The 22,534-nt window shown below is 38.2% G+C and overlaps 1 protein-coding gene across 1 annotated transcript in view; it reads right to left on the minus strand.

The window, feature by feature from the left end:
- STAG1 (stromal antigen 1) overlaps positions 1-22,534 on the minus strand; it is a 173,650-nt gene that overhangs the window by 88,464 nt on the left and 62,652 nt on the right. Inside the window, exon 3 of the mRNA XM_044434755.1 lies at positions 4,128-4,230. Within this exon, the coding sequence (XP_044290690.1) occupies positions 4,128-4,230 (103 nt within the window). The remainder of the gene's footprint in view (positions 1-4,127; positions 4,231-22,534) is intronic.

Here is a 22,534-nt window from a genome sequence, read left to right on the forward strand (position 1 = left end):
TTGGAGGCAGTAATTTTGTAGTTCAGGAATATTAATCTACAGCACAGAATTCAAAGTATATTTCTATACATACAATAGATGCAAATAGATAGTGAAGTTTGGCCCTCAATGCTCAGCATCAAAGTCTGCCATCCACCCCCACTCAAAACAAAAACTAGCTCAGAAACATCTTATTACCCTACTCACTTTTACATATTCAGATTTTAAAATAACACAAACAAAATTATTGTGCTAGAAAGTGGGCAGACTGATTTTATTTTGGATTTTATTTTTCATTTAGGTTTTCAATGTTTTTATGTTACCTTTCCTTGTTTTGTTATGGATATCCAGAGAACTTTCGTTACTGGGTAATAAAACAAACTATAAACTATAAACAAACAAGCCAGTATGCTACTGCCTATAGTGGACTACTATTTTAAAAAGTAATTGAAACATTCTGTTTTAAAATCCTGCAGTAAACCTTTTTCAGGATGTCACATGGCTTATCTTAACTAAAAGTATAGCCAAACTGCAGTGTAAACTGAACAAAGGAACTGTCTTCCAGACACCTGCTATTTTCTCATATAGATTCAACATCTACTTTTAAGCAAAAGTAACCCTATTACTGAAAAAGAATATATATTGTATACTTCTGTTTCTTTGCAAAACACACTTTGAAGAATTTGAGACTGTGTTAGAACCTTAAACTGTAAATATTCAGACATACATTCAGAGTTCTAAACTCTAGGTCGTGTAATACTGTTGACTCCTGAAAACACCTTTCTGTTTCAAGAACAGAAGAGACACAGAACAAGTATCTGTTCACCCTGCAGCTCACAAAAAGACTGATCTTTCCTTTCTTCTTCTTCTTCTTCTTCTTCTTCTTTTTTTTTTTTTTTTTTTGAGAAAGAGTCATGCTTTTATAATCCAGTCTGCATTGTTGCAATTCCTTGAGAAAACAACAGAACCAGCATTTAGCACATACTTAAAGGTTTCCTACAGATACACTATGGGGCTCAGAAGTGCTTAACTTTGCCTGGATTAACTACTAAAAGCAAAAATGATAAACAGCACTCAACGTTTACTTAACTCCACCTAGACTCATGCTGCCAAAGCATCCCAACTCCTAAAAATTTTGATTTTAAAACATCCTATTTTTAAAATAGTCAGGTTCAAACAGGAAAGTTCAATCTATCAACTACTGAATGGGAAGAAAGTATACTTATGATAATACACATCAAATTCAAGTAAAGCAAGCCAATGTTTGCTGCCTAATCTATGTCTGTTTATTACGCAAAAAATCAGCAACACAAAATTCAATCAGGCTTATTTCCAGGTTGGGTAAGGAAAGAAGCCTGAATTTCTGCAGAGAAACTTAGCAGAAAATTTTCAGAGTAAAAGTTAATGGTTAACTACTGTTTCAAAAACAAAATGCTAACTGTGAAAAGATAATTCACATTCAAGAAGAGAAATGCCAGAAACCAACACTAAGAATACAATTCTAGGGTCCCTAGTTGTGCTTTGCAAGGAGCATAAGCAGGCTCTGAAAATGGCTTCCAAGGCAGGAGAAAGTGTGCCAACCTTGGAAAGGAGCGTTGCAGATATGATCCTAGAACCCCCTGCAGTAAGCAAAGAGAGAACTGGGCTTGAGGTGGGAATAGAGACCTTGGAGTAAGGAAAAAGAGGGAGTTCCAGTGGGCAGAGAGAAAAGGAAACCAGGGAGGCCAGGAAACAATTTATCCTGGGCCTCTTGCAGTCTACTTTCCTCTTCCTCTAAAGCAACTTGCTAGACAGGCTGAAAAGCCTGTATAACAAAAATACAGGAAATGGGATGTTGGAGAAGCAAAGATTGGCTCCATTGCTCCTTCTACCCATCCAGCTTCAGCCTGGTAGGGCACAGTAATTTCAGAAACCTTCAGGTTCATGGGGACTTGTGAGCAATGAGCACAAAGTATGTGGGACTGAGCCATAAAGGATAAATTTTGCCATATTTTATTAATCAAGGGACACTCAGAAACCACAGCCCAAAGCAGCAATATAATCTTAAGCTGTTCTCAATAAAAATGAGCCAACAAATAAAGCTGGAAAAGGTAATTCAAGTTGAAGCCTTTGGATGTATGACAAAATCTCTACGGTTTAGCTTATATTATACAGATTGTCTTACCACTTTGTGAAAAGCCAACCAAGCAAACATGGTTGGTTTGTGCATATATGCATAACATATAGCAATGCAAGAATCACTCAGGGAGAAATCACAAATTGTACGAAAAAATACTGTGTGTGGACCCAAAACACTGGGGAGGAAAGTTAAGCTTGTTAAAGATAGCTGCAGAGGAAAAGAAGCAAGCTTCTCATGTTACAGTTTAACAATTAATTTTAACAAAGCCACAACATGTACTTATCAAAATAATTGTCTGAAATAACTACATTAATAGCCCACTCTCCACTGCATATACACTCAGAGGACACACAGCAGAGAGTTGTGAGAAGTTGCAGTGTTTGTGCAGTGTACATGGGATGAAGAGAGAAAGTCGCTTCAAATATTAACACCTTAGCCAGCACATACTATTTATCTGTATGCATTACATGAATCAGTCTTTAAAGAGCCTAGTAGTCACATGTCTGAAACTACATTTTAAAATGAACAGAAACAGCTTTTAATATAAGGTAATGCAATCTGTGGCCACAAGTTTTAGTTCATAATTCCCGTTGGCTATGCTGACTTGAAGGGAAGCTGAAAGCCAGAACTTCTAGACGGTTATTTTATTTATTTAAAACTTTTTTAGACTGTCCCTTACTGAAGTCTCAGGACAGTTGAACAGTAAGACAAAAAATAAAACACAGCAATTTCTGACAATAAAACTCATATTAAAATAACAGTCAAATCTTAAAATACTGGAAAAATAGAAAGGTTTTAACCTGGCACCAAAAAGAATAAAGTGATGGCGCCAGGGTTATATGTTGCCTACCACTGCTTTGAAGAGAATACATCTCCTCCCTGAAAGTCAAATAAAGATTCCTCTTCCCAATAAATTCAATATTTTTTACTTCTTCATAGAGATGTACACACACAACCATGCACGTCAATTTCCTTGATTTCCTAAATTTAAATTTAACCCTCAATCCTACAATGGTCTGTTGAACACCTAAACTGTACATCTGAGCACACAACATGTTATTATCATGTGAAATCTTAAATCTGTAGTTATTTAATACAGAAAATAAATACCTGGTTGTCTGTTCACCCTAAATGACTATAGTATTTCACCAGGGCAATCAGGATACTGAAGATACATCTAAAGAGCAGACCTATTTCCCCACCTTTTAAAAGAGTATAATTTTCATGAATGGGGATAAAATTATAGGTTTCATAATGTGAGTAAAACTCTAAAAATCTGGGAAGAATTCTCCAGGCTACCTGGGTATGGTCTCTTCTGTGGCAACACTACATTATTAAGCAGCCTAAACTTCTAGCAATTTGGCCTTCAAGGACCTAAAAACACCCAGAGAGCTTCAACTGTGGGGCAGTATAAAAATGCAACATATAAGAATAGTAATAATAATAAGCTTGCAAAAAGCCACTGCATGGGTAAAACTATTATAAAGTCATGTAGAAAGAGAAGAGACTGAAGAAGAACAAAGATAATGAAAGCTGAGGAAATTAAAGCAGCAGAGACTGAAAGTAGCACAAGTAGGCCAGAATTTAGGAGGCCTACATGCATAGTAGATCTAATTGAGGTCTACAAACTCCAACCATTTTCTAGCATTACCATACAACTGAAAATCTAGACTTCCTTAAGAGGTTTATTAAAGAATTATGCAAAATACAGTCTCCTATATTTTAACATCCTAAACACTAATAATTCACCAAGCAAAAGCAAATTATTTTAAAATGTTTTGATCTTTAGATCACATTCTTATATTAAAATTATATTTTACAAATATTTTGCATTTGCATAGTAGCAAGCCTGCTCAACTTTTTATAACAATGAAGCTGTGATACAACATACATGAAACCTTCTTACAAAATAGCTTTATGATACAACTTCAACTACAGGTTAATGCATTAAAAATCAGGTGGAAATTAAGACAATGAGATGGAACAATATTAAACAATCCTAAACAAAAGAAAAAAATAAATGGCATACTGGAGGTCTGCCAGGACGACCACGTTTCCTTTTCCCCTTCAGTTCAGTTTCTTCCAGTTCACTACCAGCATCTGAATGTGCAGTAGTTTCATTTGTAGAGTCCCTGAAGGAAAATGCCAGTTAAAAAGAAATTAGTAAACAAAATCAAGTAAACAAAAAGTTGAAAATATTTGGTCTTACTACATAATTGAAAAACTATCTGGTTCTAATGAAATATTTGGTCTACTTTTTAAACAATGTAAGGGGCAACTCCAGTTGTTTGTTTACATGTACTACCAGCAGGACTACAATGAAACAAAATGGGTAGCAGGAAATTCCTGCAGCCTGCATGAGAAAGAATGGGAGGATTGGGTGGGCAACTGGATCTGCTGCTAGGTTCATGACATTTAAATACTTGGAAAATAATACAGGACATTGATACATTTTAACCATACTCTTCTCTAAAGACATGGGGGAATTTCTAAAATGCTGCATGCCAATAAGTTTAGTAGTAGTCTTAATAGTTTTACAGAACAAGGCACAGTCACCTAAAACAAATCAAGTGTCTCTAAATGAATTATCAGGTTGCTACTTCTTTTTCCCACTTCTGCCTTCCTATCTTCTATCATAATGCTATATATGCTCAGAATGTAAATCTTCCTCTCTTTCATAATTGCATGTACTGTAATATTAGCAGTCATCTCATTTTATAAAACATCAACAAGGTAGAATTTTCTATCATAAGAAGGATTTTAAGAAATTTCCCAGAACAAATTGGTCTACAATGATCAAAAAGACAAAAACTCAATAAAAATAGTAAAGCAGTTCACAGCAAAACAAACTCCATAAATACAACCATTATACATGTGTGCGTGCACATTTCTCCTGCAGTTTGTTCTTGTATTCCTTACTGGTACATGCTCAAACTCCAGGGCTATGCACATGAGCAAAACCACAATCAGTCACAAGTCTGCATAAAATAAATTTACTGATGTCAGGCACAGATCTTTTTGATAGCCTGCTATATGACCCTTTTAATTGGTGTTTCCAAGAAATGAACTTGGGATCTTCTACAGACAAAGCAGGAGCTCTACCACAACTATGGTTCCTTCCTGTTTGTTCAAACACTTCTTTGCCTCCACAGCAGATACAAGAGTTGAACAAGGGAGAATTGCCTGGCTGCCCAATCCCTTTTGCTGTTGCTGTTAGCTAGTATCTAAATGCTGCAGATTCTCTGACCAATTCAAGTTATTAAAATGAGAGCCTCACAGTTACTCATTTGCTTAATTTGGTTTGCCATGTTTACCAAGTCTGCATCATTTGCTTTGCTTCTGAGAATCTCAGATTCCTTTGAGATTTAAATTTGTTTTGTACATACATTTCCAAGTCTATCTTTATGATCATGGTCTAGAAAGTTTCAGGTTTTTGAAATAATTGAAAGCAGACATTCTTGCAATGTGGAATTCTGTGGCAAATAGCACATTCTATGCATTTGATGCAGAATCACACATGGATATAGTCACCTTCTACTGTAATATTTTCTTACAATACAGATCCCCAAAGAGGGATGGAAATATACTTTTAAGAAGATTTATGATGACACCCAGCATTCATTAGTTAGTAAAAACAGTTTTCACACATGAAAGCAAATTGCAGGAAAATTCACAGAATATAAAAACATATTGTTTGGAAGACAATCGTAAAGTTTGGGTTTAAGCATTTTGATGCTGATTTTAGCAGCAAACTGCCCAAGAAGAATAAAATAACCAAATATCTAAGATGCAGTCTTCCTAGGTTTCTGTAGCAATTTTTGCTGAAAATCAGTAGTAAATGGTGTTTTTAATGGCCTGAGGACAACATCCTTCTGGGTTCAGGAAGTATGTCTCCTGGACAACTCCAAAGTTGCCAACACCAAAGTTGTAATTTGTAAATACTTTGCTTATTCCCTGTTAGGAGGAATAGCTTTGTTTGTCTACATCTACATTTATCAACTTAGATCTATGAGACAGATCATCTTCTGGTGCCAAGCAGCTTTAAGGGCACAAAAAATAATCAGTTCAATCAATCAATCCACTGGTCTATTTTAAAATGCTAAAAGTTGCTCATTGCCAAATGGGAAAATTATCTGTGTGCAGTTACAGCTTATTGGTGAAAGCTTCTGGTGACTGTTTGGATGCATTAATATTTGACAGTTCTTACCTCATATTTTTAATCAATTGAGACTTAAAGGTTTCAAATTATAAGGAGATGAGACTCAGTGCTCTCCATCAAAAAAATCAGCAAAAGCAGTGAAAAGGGCAAAAGCAAGTCAGTAATTTAAGAGAACTAAACAAAACATGGCACAGAAAAGAAACACCTGTATAGTTATTAACCAAACTGGCCAGCAAAAAATCACTTAACAATACTAAACCAGGGAACCAGCACAAGTCTCATCTATTCAAATAACCATGCAATGTGGTCTTTGACCTCCAGAAAAATCTATACCATCGTATTCACTAATGTCTAAGAAGAGAAGGGTTAAAGAAGGGCCATTCTTAACCCCAATTGTACCAAATTCTTTAGAATGGCCGTTAAGAAAAATCCTTTCTACTCAAATAGAGGGTGTGAAGAAAGCTTATTTGTTAAAAGTGGATAAAAGATTTGCAGCGTGAAATTATAGAGCAAGTCTAGGGCAGCACAATTTTCAGTTATTTTGTGCTTCAAAGAGCAGTGCTGCAAAGTGACTTCTCAGTGACAGTTTTAATACAAACTGCGAAATGTTGTTATTCAGAGATCTCTAAAAGAGTTTTTACCTCATGAGACAGAAATGTATGAATTTAGAAATTCTAGAGAAAAATGAAGGTAATAGAAGCAATTGCTAAAATTAAATTGCAAGAGTTGGATTATCTACTGTATTAAATACATGTACAAACACACACAATCAAGATATATACGGGATTAGATTAAAATTATAATCTTTGAAAAATATTGCAGGGCATATCCAATCTTGCCTATCTGTACACACAGTCCATTACCACTTTTGTTTTGTGCACTGCCAGAAAACAAAATTGAAATTATAAATTTCCGAAAGTTTGTATTTACATATTTGTACAATGTTTCTATAAAAGAAACAGCATGCACACTCTATCTAATTTCACTCTGAATGTAAAGTCTATTTGCAATGAAAGGTGTTCTAGATCAGGGGGCAGGTTGCCTTTTTCTGTTTTAAAAATATTTGCACTCTAAAATGCAAACAAAATAACACTGCATTTAAAATACAAACATAAAAATTGACATACAATAAAAATAATGATTATTGGAACAAGGATAAATGTCACATTTTAATTTAAAAAAATCAGTACAGTCTCTCCTTTCAAAACTGTAATAATTCTTTTGACAGCTCAAATCCTTTCCCTTTCTTTAAAACATACTCAACAAAACATACTCAAATCTCATCAAACTTTTTTCTTTATATGACCCCTTTTCACTTTAATATCACATGTTAATTTATTGTTAATAGTTATAATCCAAACTTCTCTATACCAAGCCTTTTTTCAATCAAGAGTGGCATTCCCTTGTGGTTAATCTATTGGGAGCTGCATATGGGCAATGAGCAGGGCTGAAGCCAGTGGTGCTTAATGCCAGGGTCAAAAGTGTGTCATCCCATGACTTTCTCTGCCACTCCCTTTGTCATCCTTTTTCTCACTATGCATCTGGTTTCTAGGGAGGGGAACGATTACTTCCACCAAAGGACTGAACATAGGGAGCTTCTGAAATCAGGCTGAGGGTGACATGAAATTAGACCAAATCAGGTCCATCCCCCCCCCCCGCCCCCCAGTGTGTGTGCTGGAGAGCAAGAGAGGCAGAGCACACACTCTTCTGATATTTGATATTGTTTGCATTTTTGTTATTTGATATTGTCCGATGTCCAGTTGCTATGTTCTGTAAACAATTAAAAGAACACATTTATATCCTTTGGACATTCTATACATTAGTAAGCATTCACTCAACAAACAAGGCCTGTGATATAGATGCCATAACAGTCTGTATGAAAAGAAAATGATTTTTCCTTAAAAACTGAAAGGGTCAAGCTGTAAGGAGTATAGCTGATAGGCTCCAGGAATCTTCAGAGAGACTGATGTTTTATAGAAGATTCCACCTGTATAAATCTAAATGGTACTCAATGGATGAGATAAAAGTCCCAGTTGAGAGCAGGAATAGTAGGATTAAGCCTATTTCAAAAAATATTTACCTCAGAAAAACAAATTCTAGATTATAATTATTCACAGACTGTGCATAACTGGTTGCTTCATTACCGTTTTTGGGATTTCAAGACAAGTGACCTGTGATTTGTGAAGTCAAACTGAACCAAACTTAGCATAAAGTTAGAAAACAGGAAGGGTTTCATCACAAATCTAATTAGCCACAGACTCATTCACTCACCACCATTAGGTATGCTTACATCATTTGACATATCCCAGAGTCTCTTCTCGACTGAGCTACAGAGGTGAGTGAATGTAGTCTCCACAGATTTGCAGCAATTCCTCTCCCCAAACTCAAGGTCAGGAAGAAGGCTGGGAGTTGTTTGGATGTGATGTCACTGAGGCGCACAGGGCACGTTGGTGGTACAAGGCAAAACTATTTTCCACCCAGAACTTGATGTTGCTCAGCTTGCAACAAAGGAAGGAATGAAGTCCTGGCAGCCAGAGTTTTTGGTTTGGCTACTCCAGCTTACTCCTGGTTATACAGGATAAGATATTATAATTGTAGACCTTTAGATACCAAAAAAGGTTTACAACAGAAAGTGTAAGTTTTAAGCCAAGCTTAAAGGGTCATTCCATGCTCCCAAAGAGATGGTGAAATGTTTAATCCCATATGGTTCCCACCTCTTTCAATATTCAAACTTCCTGCTGAGCCACTTAAGAGTAAAGCTCCCTGCCCAAGTAAACACGCTACTCCCAAGTTGCTTTTCCACAAGACTTTATTGTTCTATATTCCAGAGTTAACCCAGAGTGAAGTGCTCATCACATCAATTCCACACATTCACATTTTGCTGCTGGATATAAAGACCATGAAATTAAGCAAGCAATTTTGGGGTTTCTACTCTACTAGTATTAAGGGTCCAATATTATCAATTGCTTCCCGGCCACTCAGAATCTGCCAAATTCCAAAGCTTCCAATACCTCGTCAAGGCTGAAGCTGCCAGTACAGAAGGAACAGTGAGGCAATCTTAAACTCTGTGCATGCTGGCAATCTTAAACTCTGTGCATGCTGATCTCTTATAGCTTTGCTAGATGGGCTTTTTATTTTGTTCAGCAAGGGCATTTCAAAAGAGGGAGGAAGGTTTAGCATAACTCATATCCTAATCTTTCTGGTAGCCTCCCCTTCCCACCCACCAGAATGTCTCCTTTTCTGAGCCACCAAAGACATGTTTCTAACCTTGGAAAGCCAGAAAATGTAGTTCTTTCCACCCCTGCTGTGAAGGGAAGGGTCTCATTTCTATCTTCCCTTTCTGAGGTTGGAACATCTTATGGTCCCTGGGATGCCCTCGTAGGAACTATAGGATTTCTAAGTGTTTGTATATTCATGTCCTTCAAAATAGTTTTGGAATTTTAATCTTATTTTTTAATTTAAAAAAATGATTACTTGAACATAAACAATACAATTAATAGTAATGAACCTAACTAAATACTACTAATAAGCATAATTAAACAATATAATAATAGAGGTACTTCTACCAGGACCAAGAAATCATACCATTTAATGTAAGAACATTTATTTATGTACTTATTTATGCATTGAGGTTGCCCTATTTCCACTTCCCTTCCAGAAATGCATTGACTCTTGTGATAGTTTACACCCCTTTCCTTTTAAGATATATTCAGTAAACTGTCTCCAAATATTTTCAAAATTATTTTCACACATCAAACCATTTTTCCATTTCATATTGCAAGTTAACTTATCATTAATATGTATATTCCAAACTTCTTTATACCGGTCATCTATTTGATCATCACTTTTTATTTTCCAATTCCTTCCTATTATTAATCTTACTGCTGTTAATAAATTTGTCATTAATTCTTTAGTATTTTGTCCCACTTGTTCACTAAATAATGACACCAATACTACTCCAGGGTCTGTTGCAATGTTTACATTCAATATTTTATTAATCTCTTTGAATACCACTTCCCAGAACTCATCTAAATATTTACACTTCCACCATATATGGAAATATGTACCCACTTCCCGGTTGCATCTCATATTGGTCCTCCACTTCTAAGTAGTATGTTGCAAATTTTACTTGTCATTATTCTCATCCACATACTAGCATGTTTTTCCTTCTGTAAAATTATGTCTTCAAATCTGGATTTGAATCTTCAAATCTAATTTTTTTCAACCAATCTTTAGTCCAATGATCTAATTGAAGTATATTGTACCAAGTTACCTTACCCTGTCCCAGTATTGCTTTTATTGTTTCTTTACTCTTCATTTTCTCTAACCAATCTTTCATCCTGATAACATCTTACTTTCCTCAAACTACTCTTCAAATTCTCTGGGAATCTTTCTAATTCCATCATTCGAAATAATGGCAAAATCAATGGGATAAATATGTCCCTATATTTATTCCACATACTGACAATATACTTAAAAAGGAATTTTCCTTTAATAGTGTTTTTATTATTTTGAAGAAAAATATTTAATAAGAATCCCTCTACATCTTGATATTCTAACTTACCCCATCTCATCTTATCTTATTCAGCTGTAGTATGCTATCTAGTATATGCCTAATTTGATATAATAAAATTTCACATTGGGAATACCTAAAACCCCCATTTTCTGGGGCATATACCATCTTTTTTATTAATCCTTGCTTTTTATCCCAATTACAATATCATGTTTTGACATTCTTCCAAATATTTCTCTGTTAATTGAACATCATTAACAAGAAATTAATCTTAGGTAAAATCTTCATTTTACATGTCACTATTCTACTAAACCATGATAAAGCGTCTTTCTATTTTTTACTGTTTTTTATTTTTATTTTTAATTTCTTATTTACAAAAACTACATAACAAAATTATACAAATAACATAAATTACATAATAGACTAAAATTATACATAACAACATAGGCTAAAAATATACATAACATCATAAACTAAAACTATTAAATAACAACACAGTGCTCCCATCATCCTCGGGAGTAAAGCTTACAAAAGATCACTGATATACCCCGTGTCTCTCCAAAAATGCAGTGAATCTTTTGCTAGGTATTTCCCTTTATGGTTCTCAATACATAGGGTAAAAAAACAAACAAACATATATTTGTAAGATCATTTATTTTCCTTTCTCCTCTCCTAATTTTCAAATCACATATTAATTTGTCACTAATGGCTAATTTCCACTTTTCATTGTACCAGTCAATAATGTTGATTAAATCTATACCTTTCCTATTTTTAGCCATTAGTAATCTGGTGGTGGTAACCATAATAATAATCAATTCTTGTTGTGCTCTGTCTAATTGCAAATCTAAAAATGTATTCAAAAGAGCAAAAATATATATTATATATTTGTATTTTATTGTATATATTTTAAAATGTTATTTTAAATTTTTGTTGTAAGCCGCCCCGAGGCTTCGGCGAATGGGGCGGCATAAAAATGTTTTAATAAATAAATAAAATAAATAATCAGACACATCAAAATCTTTCTATCCATATTATCACTAATTTTCTTAAATATCATTGCCCATTCTTTCTGTTTAATTTCGCACAACCATCACATATGATAATAAGTCCCTTGTTCTTTTTTGCACCTCCAACAAAGAGGCATTATTTCAGTATTAATTCTGTTTAACCTTACCGGTGTATTATACCACTTCCAAATTACTTTAAAACTATTCTCCTTTACTCTGATCTACATACTCTTTGTGATTTGCCCGCTCTACACTGCCACCGCCACTGCAGACCCTGACCCGCCCGCTGACGCAGCCGCTGCCCTGAAGGACGGACGGCAGCCACCGCGGGACCAGGGACTGGGACGCTGCCGGCCTGCAGGCCCTCCATCCTGCCGGTGAGTTCTCTGCTAGCCCTTCCCTTGCCTCTCCCTGCCCCCAGCATGGGTGGCAGCTGCGCTGGATTGGGGTCGGGCTGGCATTTGGGGCTGTTTGGGGCCGTGCAGGGGCTGGGCTGGCCCAAGACTCTGTGTGTGTGTGTGTGTGTGTGTGTGTGTGTGTGGGCTTTTGTAATTGGGTGGGTTGGAGGGTTTTAATTGTATTTTATTGGATTGTTTTAATGGATTCATGCCTGGCTGCTACTATGGGGTTACCTGGGGAGCACGTGGATGCCACCATTGGGGTGGTTTTGGGCAAAGGTCGATATGCCGTTGGGGGTTTAACGTGTCAGCATAGAAGGAAGGAAGGACAGATGGTTGACAACTGTTCCCCCTTCTAGTTATTCCCCCAACCAGAAGGTTCCAGGTATGCTTATCAACCGCCCTTCAGGCCTGATGGTGCTGTTGCTTAATGCCAGGTCAGTCCATAACAAAACATCCCTCATCCACGACTTAATTGTGGATGAGGGGGCCGACCTGGCTTGCATTACAGAGAACTGGGCAGGAGATGTGTCCCTCTCTCAACTGTGCCCGCCCGGGTATCTGGTCCAGCACCAGCCATGCCCGGAGAGGGAGGGGGTCGCTTTAATCTACTGAGCTTCAATTTCCCTTGCGGGGCTTCCTGTTCTCTCGAGACCGGGTCTAGAGTGCCTGTACCTGGCGCGACCGAGACAGATTAGAGATTCTGCTGGTGTACCGTACACCCTTTGGCCCATCAGACTCCCTGCCTGAGCTGACGGAGATTGTCTCGGACCTGGTGTTGAAGACCCTCAGGATGTTGGTCCTGGGGGACTTCAATCTCCATGCCGAGACTGTTCTGACCAGGGCGGCTCAGGACTTCATGGTCTCCATGACGGCCATGGGGCTTGTCTCAACATGTCATAGGCCCGGCCCATGAACATGGACACTCGCTGGACCTGGTTTTCTTGAAAGGGCAGGAAGAAGGTGATCCGGTAGTGAGGAATTTGCATCTGGCTCCCTTGTCATGGTCAGATCACTTCCTTGTGAGGTTTGAGCTCGATGCCGGCCTTTCCCACTGTAAGGGTGCGGACCCTATTGTGTTGGTCCGTCCTTGGATCCAGATGGATTCCTGAAGTCTCTGGGGGAGTTTCCGGTTGATAAAGCTGGCGCTCCTTTTGATGCTCTGGTTGAACTGTGGAATGGGGAAATGGCCAGAGCTATTGACACGATCGCTCCTAAGCATCCTCTCCCGTCCAGCAGAGCCCATTCATCCCCATGGTATACACCTGAATTACGGCTGATGAAGCGGGCTGGGAGACGTCTAGAGCATAGATGGAGGAAATCACGAGATGAATCTGACCGAACACGTTTACGAGCTCATTACTGAGCCTATGCTGTGGCGGTGTGGGCAATGAAGAAGAAATTCTTTTCCACTTCCATTGCCTCCTCACAGTGCCGTGCAATGGAGCTCTTTCAAGTGGTACATGGGCTGGTACATCCTGGCCCTAAGAAAGATCCCGTACCACCCTCGATGGCCCGCTGTGATGACTTTGCCCACCACTTTAAGGAGAAAATCGCTCAGATTTGTCACGAGCTGGACTCCACAAGTGATTCAGATCCTCTAGGGGAGGTGCCAATGACTCCATCCGGTCAGATATTATTGGATGAATTTCAGTTATTGTGGCCTGATGATGTGGACAAGGTGCTTGGACAAGTATGTCCCACCACCTGTTTACTTGATCCTTGCCCGTTGTGGCTGCTGACCAAAGCCAAACACGGGATTAGTGCCTGGTTCCTGGAGGTCATTAATGCCTCTCTGAGGGACGGCCGGGTGCCTGCTCCTTTAAAGGAGGCGGTAGTCAGGCCAGTCCTAAAGAAGGCATCCCTGGATCCTGAGATGGCCGCCAATTATAGACCAGTGGCCAACATCCCGTTTTTGGGCAAGGTGTTGGAACGGGTGGTGGCGGGACAACTCCAAGCACTCTTGGATGAAACTGACTATCTGGACCCATTTCAGTCCGGCTTCAGACCCGGGTATGGTACTGAATCTGCCTTGGTCGCCCTGTATGATGACCTGTGCAGGGAGAGAGACGGGGAGTGCGTCTTGGTTGGTCCTCCTGGACCTCTCAGTGGCTTTCGATACCATCGACCATTGTATCCTTCTGGATAGGCTAGCTGGACTGGGAGTAGGAGGCACTGCTTGGCAATGGTTCCGCTCCTACCTCGACGATTCCAGAAGGTGGTGCTGGGGGACTTTGGCTCTGCGCCATGGCAGCCATATGCCATGGAGTACTGCAGAGGTCCATTATGTCCCCCCTGCTATTCAATATCTACATGAAACTGCTGGGAGAGGTCATCAGGAGGTTTGGGCTGTGGAATCATCAGTATGCTGATGACACCCAGCTCTACCTCTCTTTTTCAATTGATCCAGGTGAGGCAGTGGCTGTACTGAACCGGTGCCTGGCCGAGGTAATGGGCCAATAAACTGAAACTCAATCCAGACAAGACAGAGGTCCTGTTGGTGGGTGGATCGAGCTCCTGGGTAGGTGACTTGGACCTTGCCCTGAATGGGGTTGCACTTCCTCTAAAGGACAGGGTCCACAGCTTGGGAGTGCTCCTCAATCCAGAGCTGTCCCTGGAAGCTTAAGGTGACTGCAGTGGCGAGGAGCGCTTTCCTTCAGCTTCGGCTAATCCATCAGCTGCGTCCCTACCTGGAGGATGATTGCCTAGCAACAGTGACACATGCATTGGTTACTTCCGGGTTGGATTTCGGTAACGCACTCTATGTGGGCTGCCCTTGAAGACAGTCCGGATACTTCAGATGGTGCAAAATAGAGCAGCCAGGTTGTGGACGGGGACTGGGCGTTATTCTCATATAACCCCAGTCCTCTACCAGCTTCACTGGCTTCCCATCGAAGTCCGGGCTCAATTCAAGGTGCTGGTTATTACTTATAAAGCCCTTAACAGCTTAGGACCTGGATATCTGAAGGAACACCTTCTTCCGTATTTGCCCTCCCACCCCAAGATCTGCAGCAGAGGCCCTCCTCTGGGAACCCACCGTGAAAGATATTAGGAGGAAAAGTACCCGGAGGAAGGCTTTCTCTGTGGTGGCGCCCCGCCTACGGAACGTGCTCTCCAGAGAGGTCCACCTGGCGCCGTTGTTATTTGTTTTTCGGCGCCAGGCTAAGACCTTTTTATTTCAACAATATTTTAATAACTTTTAATATTAGCTATTTATGTTTTAATCTGCAGCCAGGGTGGATCTGGAATTTATTTGTATTATTGGAAATTCAACATCACCCCAAAGTAACTCTTTCTAGATCATTATATTTAAAATATCTATTTGATTTGCTAAATAGTATGTTTTAATATTTGGTAAGACTAATCCTCCTTCTTTTTGGGTTTTATCTGATAATTTTTTTATTAATTCTAGCTTTTTTCCCATTACAAAAGGAATTAATCATATTCTGCCAACTTTTCAAATCAGAATCTGCAATCTTAATGGGTAGTATCCGAAAAAGAAGATTAATTTTGGGAATAATCTTCATTTTGCATACCATAATTCTACCAAACCAAGCTAGTTTGCCCTTATCAAACTCCTTAATATATTCCTCTATTTGTTTTTTAAGACAATCCATATTCAGTTTCATCATTTCGTCATTTTGTGTATATCCCATGTAATATAAATTCCCAAATATTTTACTGTATCCCTCCTTTTCCCTTCAAATAAGTCCTTCAGTTTGGACTTATCTGCTTTGCAATAATTAATTAACATAATTTCAAATTTGTCCCAGTTGACTTTTAGTCCAGTTATCTCCTCAAATTCTTGTAAATGCATCTTAAGTCTATCTATAACTTTCATAGGGTCTTCTAACGTCAATAGGGTATCATCAGCAAATTAATTTACCTTAACTTCCTCTTTAAATCCAATTCCTTTCAGTTCTGCATCTTTCCTAATTACAATAGCTAATAATTCCATAACCATCACAAATAAAATGGGAGACAGGGGGTATCCTTGACGTGTTCCCCAGCCCAGAGATATTATATCTGTGATTCCATCATTTACCAGGACTCTTGTGTTGTTACCTTTATATAATTGATTTATACAATGTTTAAACTTAACTCCAAATCCCATATTATCTATCACAATGTGTAATGTATCCCATTCCACCAAATCAAACACCTTAAAGCTTAACTCCCAGCTTTTAAACTATTTGTATTTGCTAGATGTATAATATTCAGAACTCTTCTTAAGACATCTGTCATCTGTTCATCATTCAGGAAGCCATTTTGATCTTTATTAATATGTTTTCCAGTAAAGGTGTCCACTCTATTAGATAGGATTGCAGAACAAAAAGGTGTCTTGATTTATCAGGGAGACTGGTCTGTAAAAACCCATATTTACCGCATCTTTTCCAGGATTCAATATTAAAACAGTCAGGGATTCCTTCCATGATGGGGGGGATCTCCTCACCTTCTAAAATTTTATTCATCAAAATTTTCAATTTGGGTAGCATTTGTGAAAAGGTTTCTAAAATTCAAGGCCTAGGCTATCTACCCCAGGGGTTTTACCAATTTTCAATTTATTTATTACTGCTTCAATTTCTGCAAGGTTGGCAGGAGCTGGGACGGAGTAACGGGAACTCACCCCATTGTGCAGATTCGAACCGGCAACCTTTCGATCAACCAGCCCAGCAGCACAGCAGTTTAAACCACTGCACCACCTGCAGTTCCATTTGTCTTGTATATCAAGCTTCTTTTCCAAGTTATTTTTCACAGATTCTATAATCTTATTTGTATAAAACCCCTGTGGCTGTATACAATTTTTAATAAAATGCTTGAAATTCTTTTAATTTCTCCTTCATCTTGCTACATCTTATTCCTTCTCCATTATCACTGCAATATTACCTTTCCTTTTCTTTATCTGTGACACTCATGCAAATTATTTAGTATTTCTATTGCCATACTCAAAAAATTGTCTTTTCAAATATATTAAATAAATATATATTTAAATATATTCTCTGCACCATTCCCATATGTATACCTTCTAATTCCTATTTTCTGGGGGGGATTTGTTTTTTAATTAAATCATCTCTAGTTGCAATAAATTCTTTTTCTAATTCATTTAAGTTATTTTCTAATTCATTTATCTTCTTAGATTGTTGCATCTTTACCTCATATTCAGCTTTAATTGGTAGACCCCTTGATACCGCCTTCATAGCATCCTGTATCTTACTAAATTTCCCCTCTCCCTGTTCATTTATTTTCCAAATCTCCTCTATGACTCTCTGCATCTTATCCATAACCTTTTTATATCTGAAAATATTAGTATCTAATCTCCATCTTTTGACGTTCGTATAATTTGGTTTAAATTCCAATCTCATTTGCACTCTAGCATGATCTGAAATCCGAATTACCCCATATCTACATTCTTAATGTTAATTATTACATCTTTAGATATAAATAATCTATTCTTGAACAGGATTTATGAGCCTCTAAATAAAAAGAGTACCTTCTTTCATTCCCCTTTAGCTCTCTCTTCAGACATCTTTCAAATCTGTCCTATTTATCATCTTATATAGTTTGGGATATCTATTTTGTTTTTTGTTTTGTTTCCAAGAGCATTTAACATTCACTTTATCCATTACCATATTACAATCCCCTCCCAAAATCACAAATCCTTTCCTAATTTCCTCCAATATCGCTAAAACCTTCTGCATAAATTGTTCTTGGTTAAAATTTGGAGCACAGATACTCCCTAAAGTACAACTCTCTCCTTTCATTTGCCCCTGAACTATAATGTATCTTCCTTCTTGATCTTTAACTACCTCAACTTTAAATTCACATCTCTTAGATATTATAATAGCTACGTCTCTGGATTTAGACGTTCCAAAACATTTTTCATAAACATCAATCCAATTTCCTTTAATTTCATTTAACCCATCCCTTTTCTGATGAGTTCCCTGTAAAAACACCACATCATTCATACTCTTATTCAATACATTCTGTATTTTACGCCTTTTTAAATTTGTCCCTAGGCCTTTCACATTCCATGTTAGTATATTAATCTGTTTAAGCATTTTGATTTTCCCAACTCTGTAGCTTCAGTCCTGAGTATTGTGATCCACATTTAACAATACGTATAACATAGAAAACATAAATCAAACAATAAACCCACAACTTCCACTCAAACCCGATACATAGACAGATGTTCTTCCCCTTTGAATTACCATTCCCCTGTGGCCTTTCTGCCCTTAGATACAAGGGGGAGGGGAGAAAGAGTGTAACTCCCTCCATAGGAGAAAAGATAGACCACTCACTTCTTCCCTGTCTTGCATAATTACCTAATTTATGAACTTTGTTATAGAATTTATATACAGTCTCTTTATTTACAATCTCCTACACTATTGGGATTAGCTCTTAAATTCTATATATAGTCCCTAGAGACAAACTACCATAATAAAACTTACTACATCTTGTACTTATGCTATGGGCTCTCACTACTTTAAATATTTCTTACTGCCCATTACTATATTACCTGCACCTTCCCATCTACTTTACCTCATATATTGAACCTCAATTTAGTTCTAGTGCATTTAAATTCCATTGCACATAAAGGATCCTACTTAGCTTAAACCCTGAATGTGTAACAATGAATATTTTTTACCCTTTACAACAACTAAGTCCGAAGCAAAAATAGTACAATCTTCTCCTCCTGGTCCATACAAGCTCCACCTAGATCCTACCACTGGTGGCCAACCATCATTTCTAATTAACCATTTTATGTTTGTTTTACTCAAACAACCCAACAGACCACCTTCACATCAGTTCATCATTATTTCTTCCTCATCCTCATACCAATTAACAATTTAAAAAATGGGTAAATAAAAAGGTTTTGGCTTGGTGCTGGAATGAATAATGCGTTGGCACCAGGCACACCTCTCTGGGGACTAAGATCCATAATCAGGGCGCTATAGCAAAAAAGGCCCTCCTCCTCATACTAGCCCTCCTCACCTTTGTCAAGGAGGACTCTCAGAGGAGGACCTTTGCAGATGATCTTATGGTCTGGGTAGTCTCATGTAAAGGAGACAGGGATAACCAGGCCCTAAAACATTTGATATGATTTCTACAAGGGTGTATTCTAAATACTATAACTAGAGGGATAGAAAAACCACAATGCCAAAACCAATTCTGATGGTAACAGCTATGAAGTCAGAGAGAACAAATAGTCCTAAGAATATTGTAGCATACAGGCTTGCAAACTTTTTTGTCGAGAACAACCAAGCAAGTGAATGGCAGATACAGGTGGCAGTTGCATCTGCTCTCCAAGTGGGAAATCCACTTCTGCTCAGCTTAGGGGCTGCGTTATCACAACCCTATCATTATACACTTGTATTCTAATTACAAGCATAACTCTCTTTTAGCCTTGAAGAGCTAACATAATTTTCAAACTAGAAAAAACCTGAGACCCAGAATCAGTTTTCATTAAAGGTCTCAGAATATGAATTAAGGTACAAGAGTTTGTACTGTACACAAAGATTACCAAAGATTACCAATCTTTCTATTATGTCATAGGAATTTGGGAACTTGCTTGTTATGAATCTTTGTTTGACATACTAAAAGATATGGTCAGAACCCAATAGCCAAATAACTAGTCTCATGTTTGCAGAGACATTTTGCTACTGGGCTAAATTAACAGGAGTCCTGCAGGCTCATTAACTTTTGAAACTGAACAGTTTGCACAGCATTTTTTTGATATAGCAAGGTAGTCTGCTGTTCAAAGAAAAATACTGAATTACACTGGACGTATGCAAGCCCTTCAGCAGTAGCACTTTTATTTAACCCTAGAAAACCTAGCACCACAAAACAACAATGTCAATTTGACCATACCGGAGGTCAGACTAGATGGCTCGGGAAACCCCTTCTGACTTGCTCTGTTTCTATGTTTCTATACTAGCTTTGTCATGCCAAAAAGGCCCAGAATGCCAATATTCCACCGCCTTTCCTTTTTCCAAGGCATTACTGAAGATGTTGACCTACTTATATATATAGCTAGTGTACCATTATTCTGAGTCAAAAGACTTTCATAAAGGATTGTAATAACATTTTTGTATTTACAGCTCACATTTCCTAATGTTGTGGGTTTTCTGGAAAATTATGAATTGGAAAACTTACTTATGCAAATCAAGTTAATCTATACTGTGTAGTATCAGAAAAATTGTGATAGCTTAGAGAATGGACAAATTTAGGGTGTCTATTTTACTTATTTTATAACTTCTACATATCATAAAATCTTAGGTCCAGAATGTTTTTCACTGACAGCACAATTCCAAAATCAACTTTCTGTGGCTGCAGAGATATAGCATATAATGCCCAGTAATGTGTGTATCTAGCATTACACTGGTATAACATCACAAACAGTGCCACAACTCTGCTAGCACAGGTAGCAAAACTTTCTTTGTAGAGGGCAGAAAGATTGAGGATTCTGTTGCATCCTAACCATTTTAGAATGTGATTCTGCTTCTGGCAATAACATGACATTGCAATGACTGGGCTTGCATGACACAATAACCCATCATGGGTTATCATGTTATCAGCACCTATATTAGTGTCAGAACCTTTTAAAACATACTTTCATTTATTTTAGCATCATTTCTGCAGTTGGAAACCTTTGTAAGTATGCAAATAGGATGATCTGAAGCCTTGGTTGGGTAATGCCAGAAGGGTGCTTCTGCCAAGGAGTAGCTGGTAACACCCTGGGACACAGCCCAGGAGTAGATCCAAATTGTGAGAAGACAAACTGTCAAAAACCCTCCCAGCTACTCCACATTCTGGTGGACGTCTTGCACTTTTTCCTGAGCTCCTTTTTACTCAAAAAGGTGGAAAAGTGCATCCCCGCACACCCTTTAGGGAAAAATGCCTTTTAACAGTTGTCTATCAATATTCTGGGTCCCTTTAAAAGGGGACTTTGACAGGGAACTGGATGGTGGACTAGAACACATGGATGTCTCCGTCCTATTTATAAAAAAGCCATTATACAGTAGAAACCCTTTTCAAAGTAGGTATCAAAATGGGGGTTTTGAATATCTACAGTCAAGCTATGGTAAGCTGAAAACTGCTCACAATTGCAGTTTGGGGGAAGAAGACAGCTCAGTCTTGTTTGCTGTCCCTTATGATTGGTTCAGGAGGTCTAAGTGGGGAAAAAGGAAGAAGATGGACAGTAACCACAGTGAGCTTGATCATCTTATCACAGTGGGCTCACTGTGGGTTGTTCACATAGCTGATTTATTACAAATGGGCTGGTATGACATATGAACATACCCAATGCAAGACAAAAGGAGCAAGATTCAAATGAAATTTAACAGAGAGTCGTCGTCCCCTACAAAAAGCTATCCTGTATCCTTCCCCTGCCAGACCAAAGATTCTGATTAATTGCTCTCAAATGCACGTACACAAACAGCTGTATATGAAACCACTTCAAGATATCAATTTCACTAGTAATCCAAGGCATGGCATTCACAACAGGGGGAGGTGGTAAGAAGACTAGGTCTGATAAACCAGATGAATAGTGGACAAGATCCATTAAGCTAGGCATTGCAGGGAGACAGGCTGGCATTTTCTGGGTCCACAGTGACAAATGAAAAAGTGGGAGGATCTAATTAAAATGATGCCCTGTGTATATGTTCAGTGAATGCAGTCTAATCTCCAGCTGGGAGATTGAGTAAGAAGGGAAAATTGGACGCATTATGTTCTGGTTTAATTGAAATTGGGATACAGCTTTAAAGAAGAATGAGCTACTGGATCTGAAAACCTCTTTGTTACTGTGAAACTTAAGGAATTATAGGTCACAGAGTTCAGACGCTTTGAGTACAGAAGTAATGGTAAGAGTAACTAGGTGCACAATCTTTATGATTAGAAGACAGAGGTCTACCCTAGATACTCTGAAGTGCTTAGAAGTTAGTTGAGCTACTAATAGGGAGATTCCACGGGGGAATCAGGGCTGTAGCTGGATAGCAGGAGAGATATAAGTTACCCATGGCCCTTAAAGAGCTATAGGAAGGAAAGCACAGTTAATCCATTGATGGTATGATAGTAAGCCACTACTGCTACCAAGTATAGTGTGATGAAGAAGAGGGCAAGGCCATTTGTTTTTTGCAATGTTAAGAAGTCCAGAATGATTGCTATGCCATAGGAGGTCGGGCCTTGCTTTGTTGTAAGCCAAAGTTCTGAAACTTTTCCAACTCTGATACACAGGAGGGGTAAGTGGAAGGCTTAAAAGAGACCATGAGTACTTCTTGTACCTGGGTGGAGAATATCTACCACTGAATATTTTCTACATTGTGAGACAAAGGTAGATCTGGAGGCAGAATCTTCCCATTG

The sequence above is a fragment of the Varanus komodoensis genome, unplaced genomic scaffold (genome assembly GCF_004798865.1).
Source record: "Varanus komodoensis strain SLA01 unplaced genomic scaffold, ASM479886v1 scaffold1, whole genome shotgun sequence".
Classification (NCBI taxonomy): Eukaryota; Metazoa; Chordata; class Lepidosauria; order Squamata; family Varanidae; genus Varanus; species Varanus komodoensis.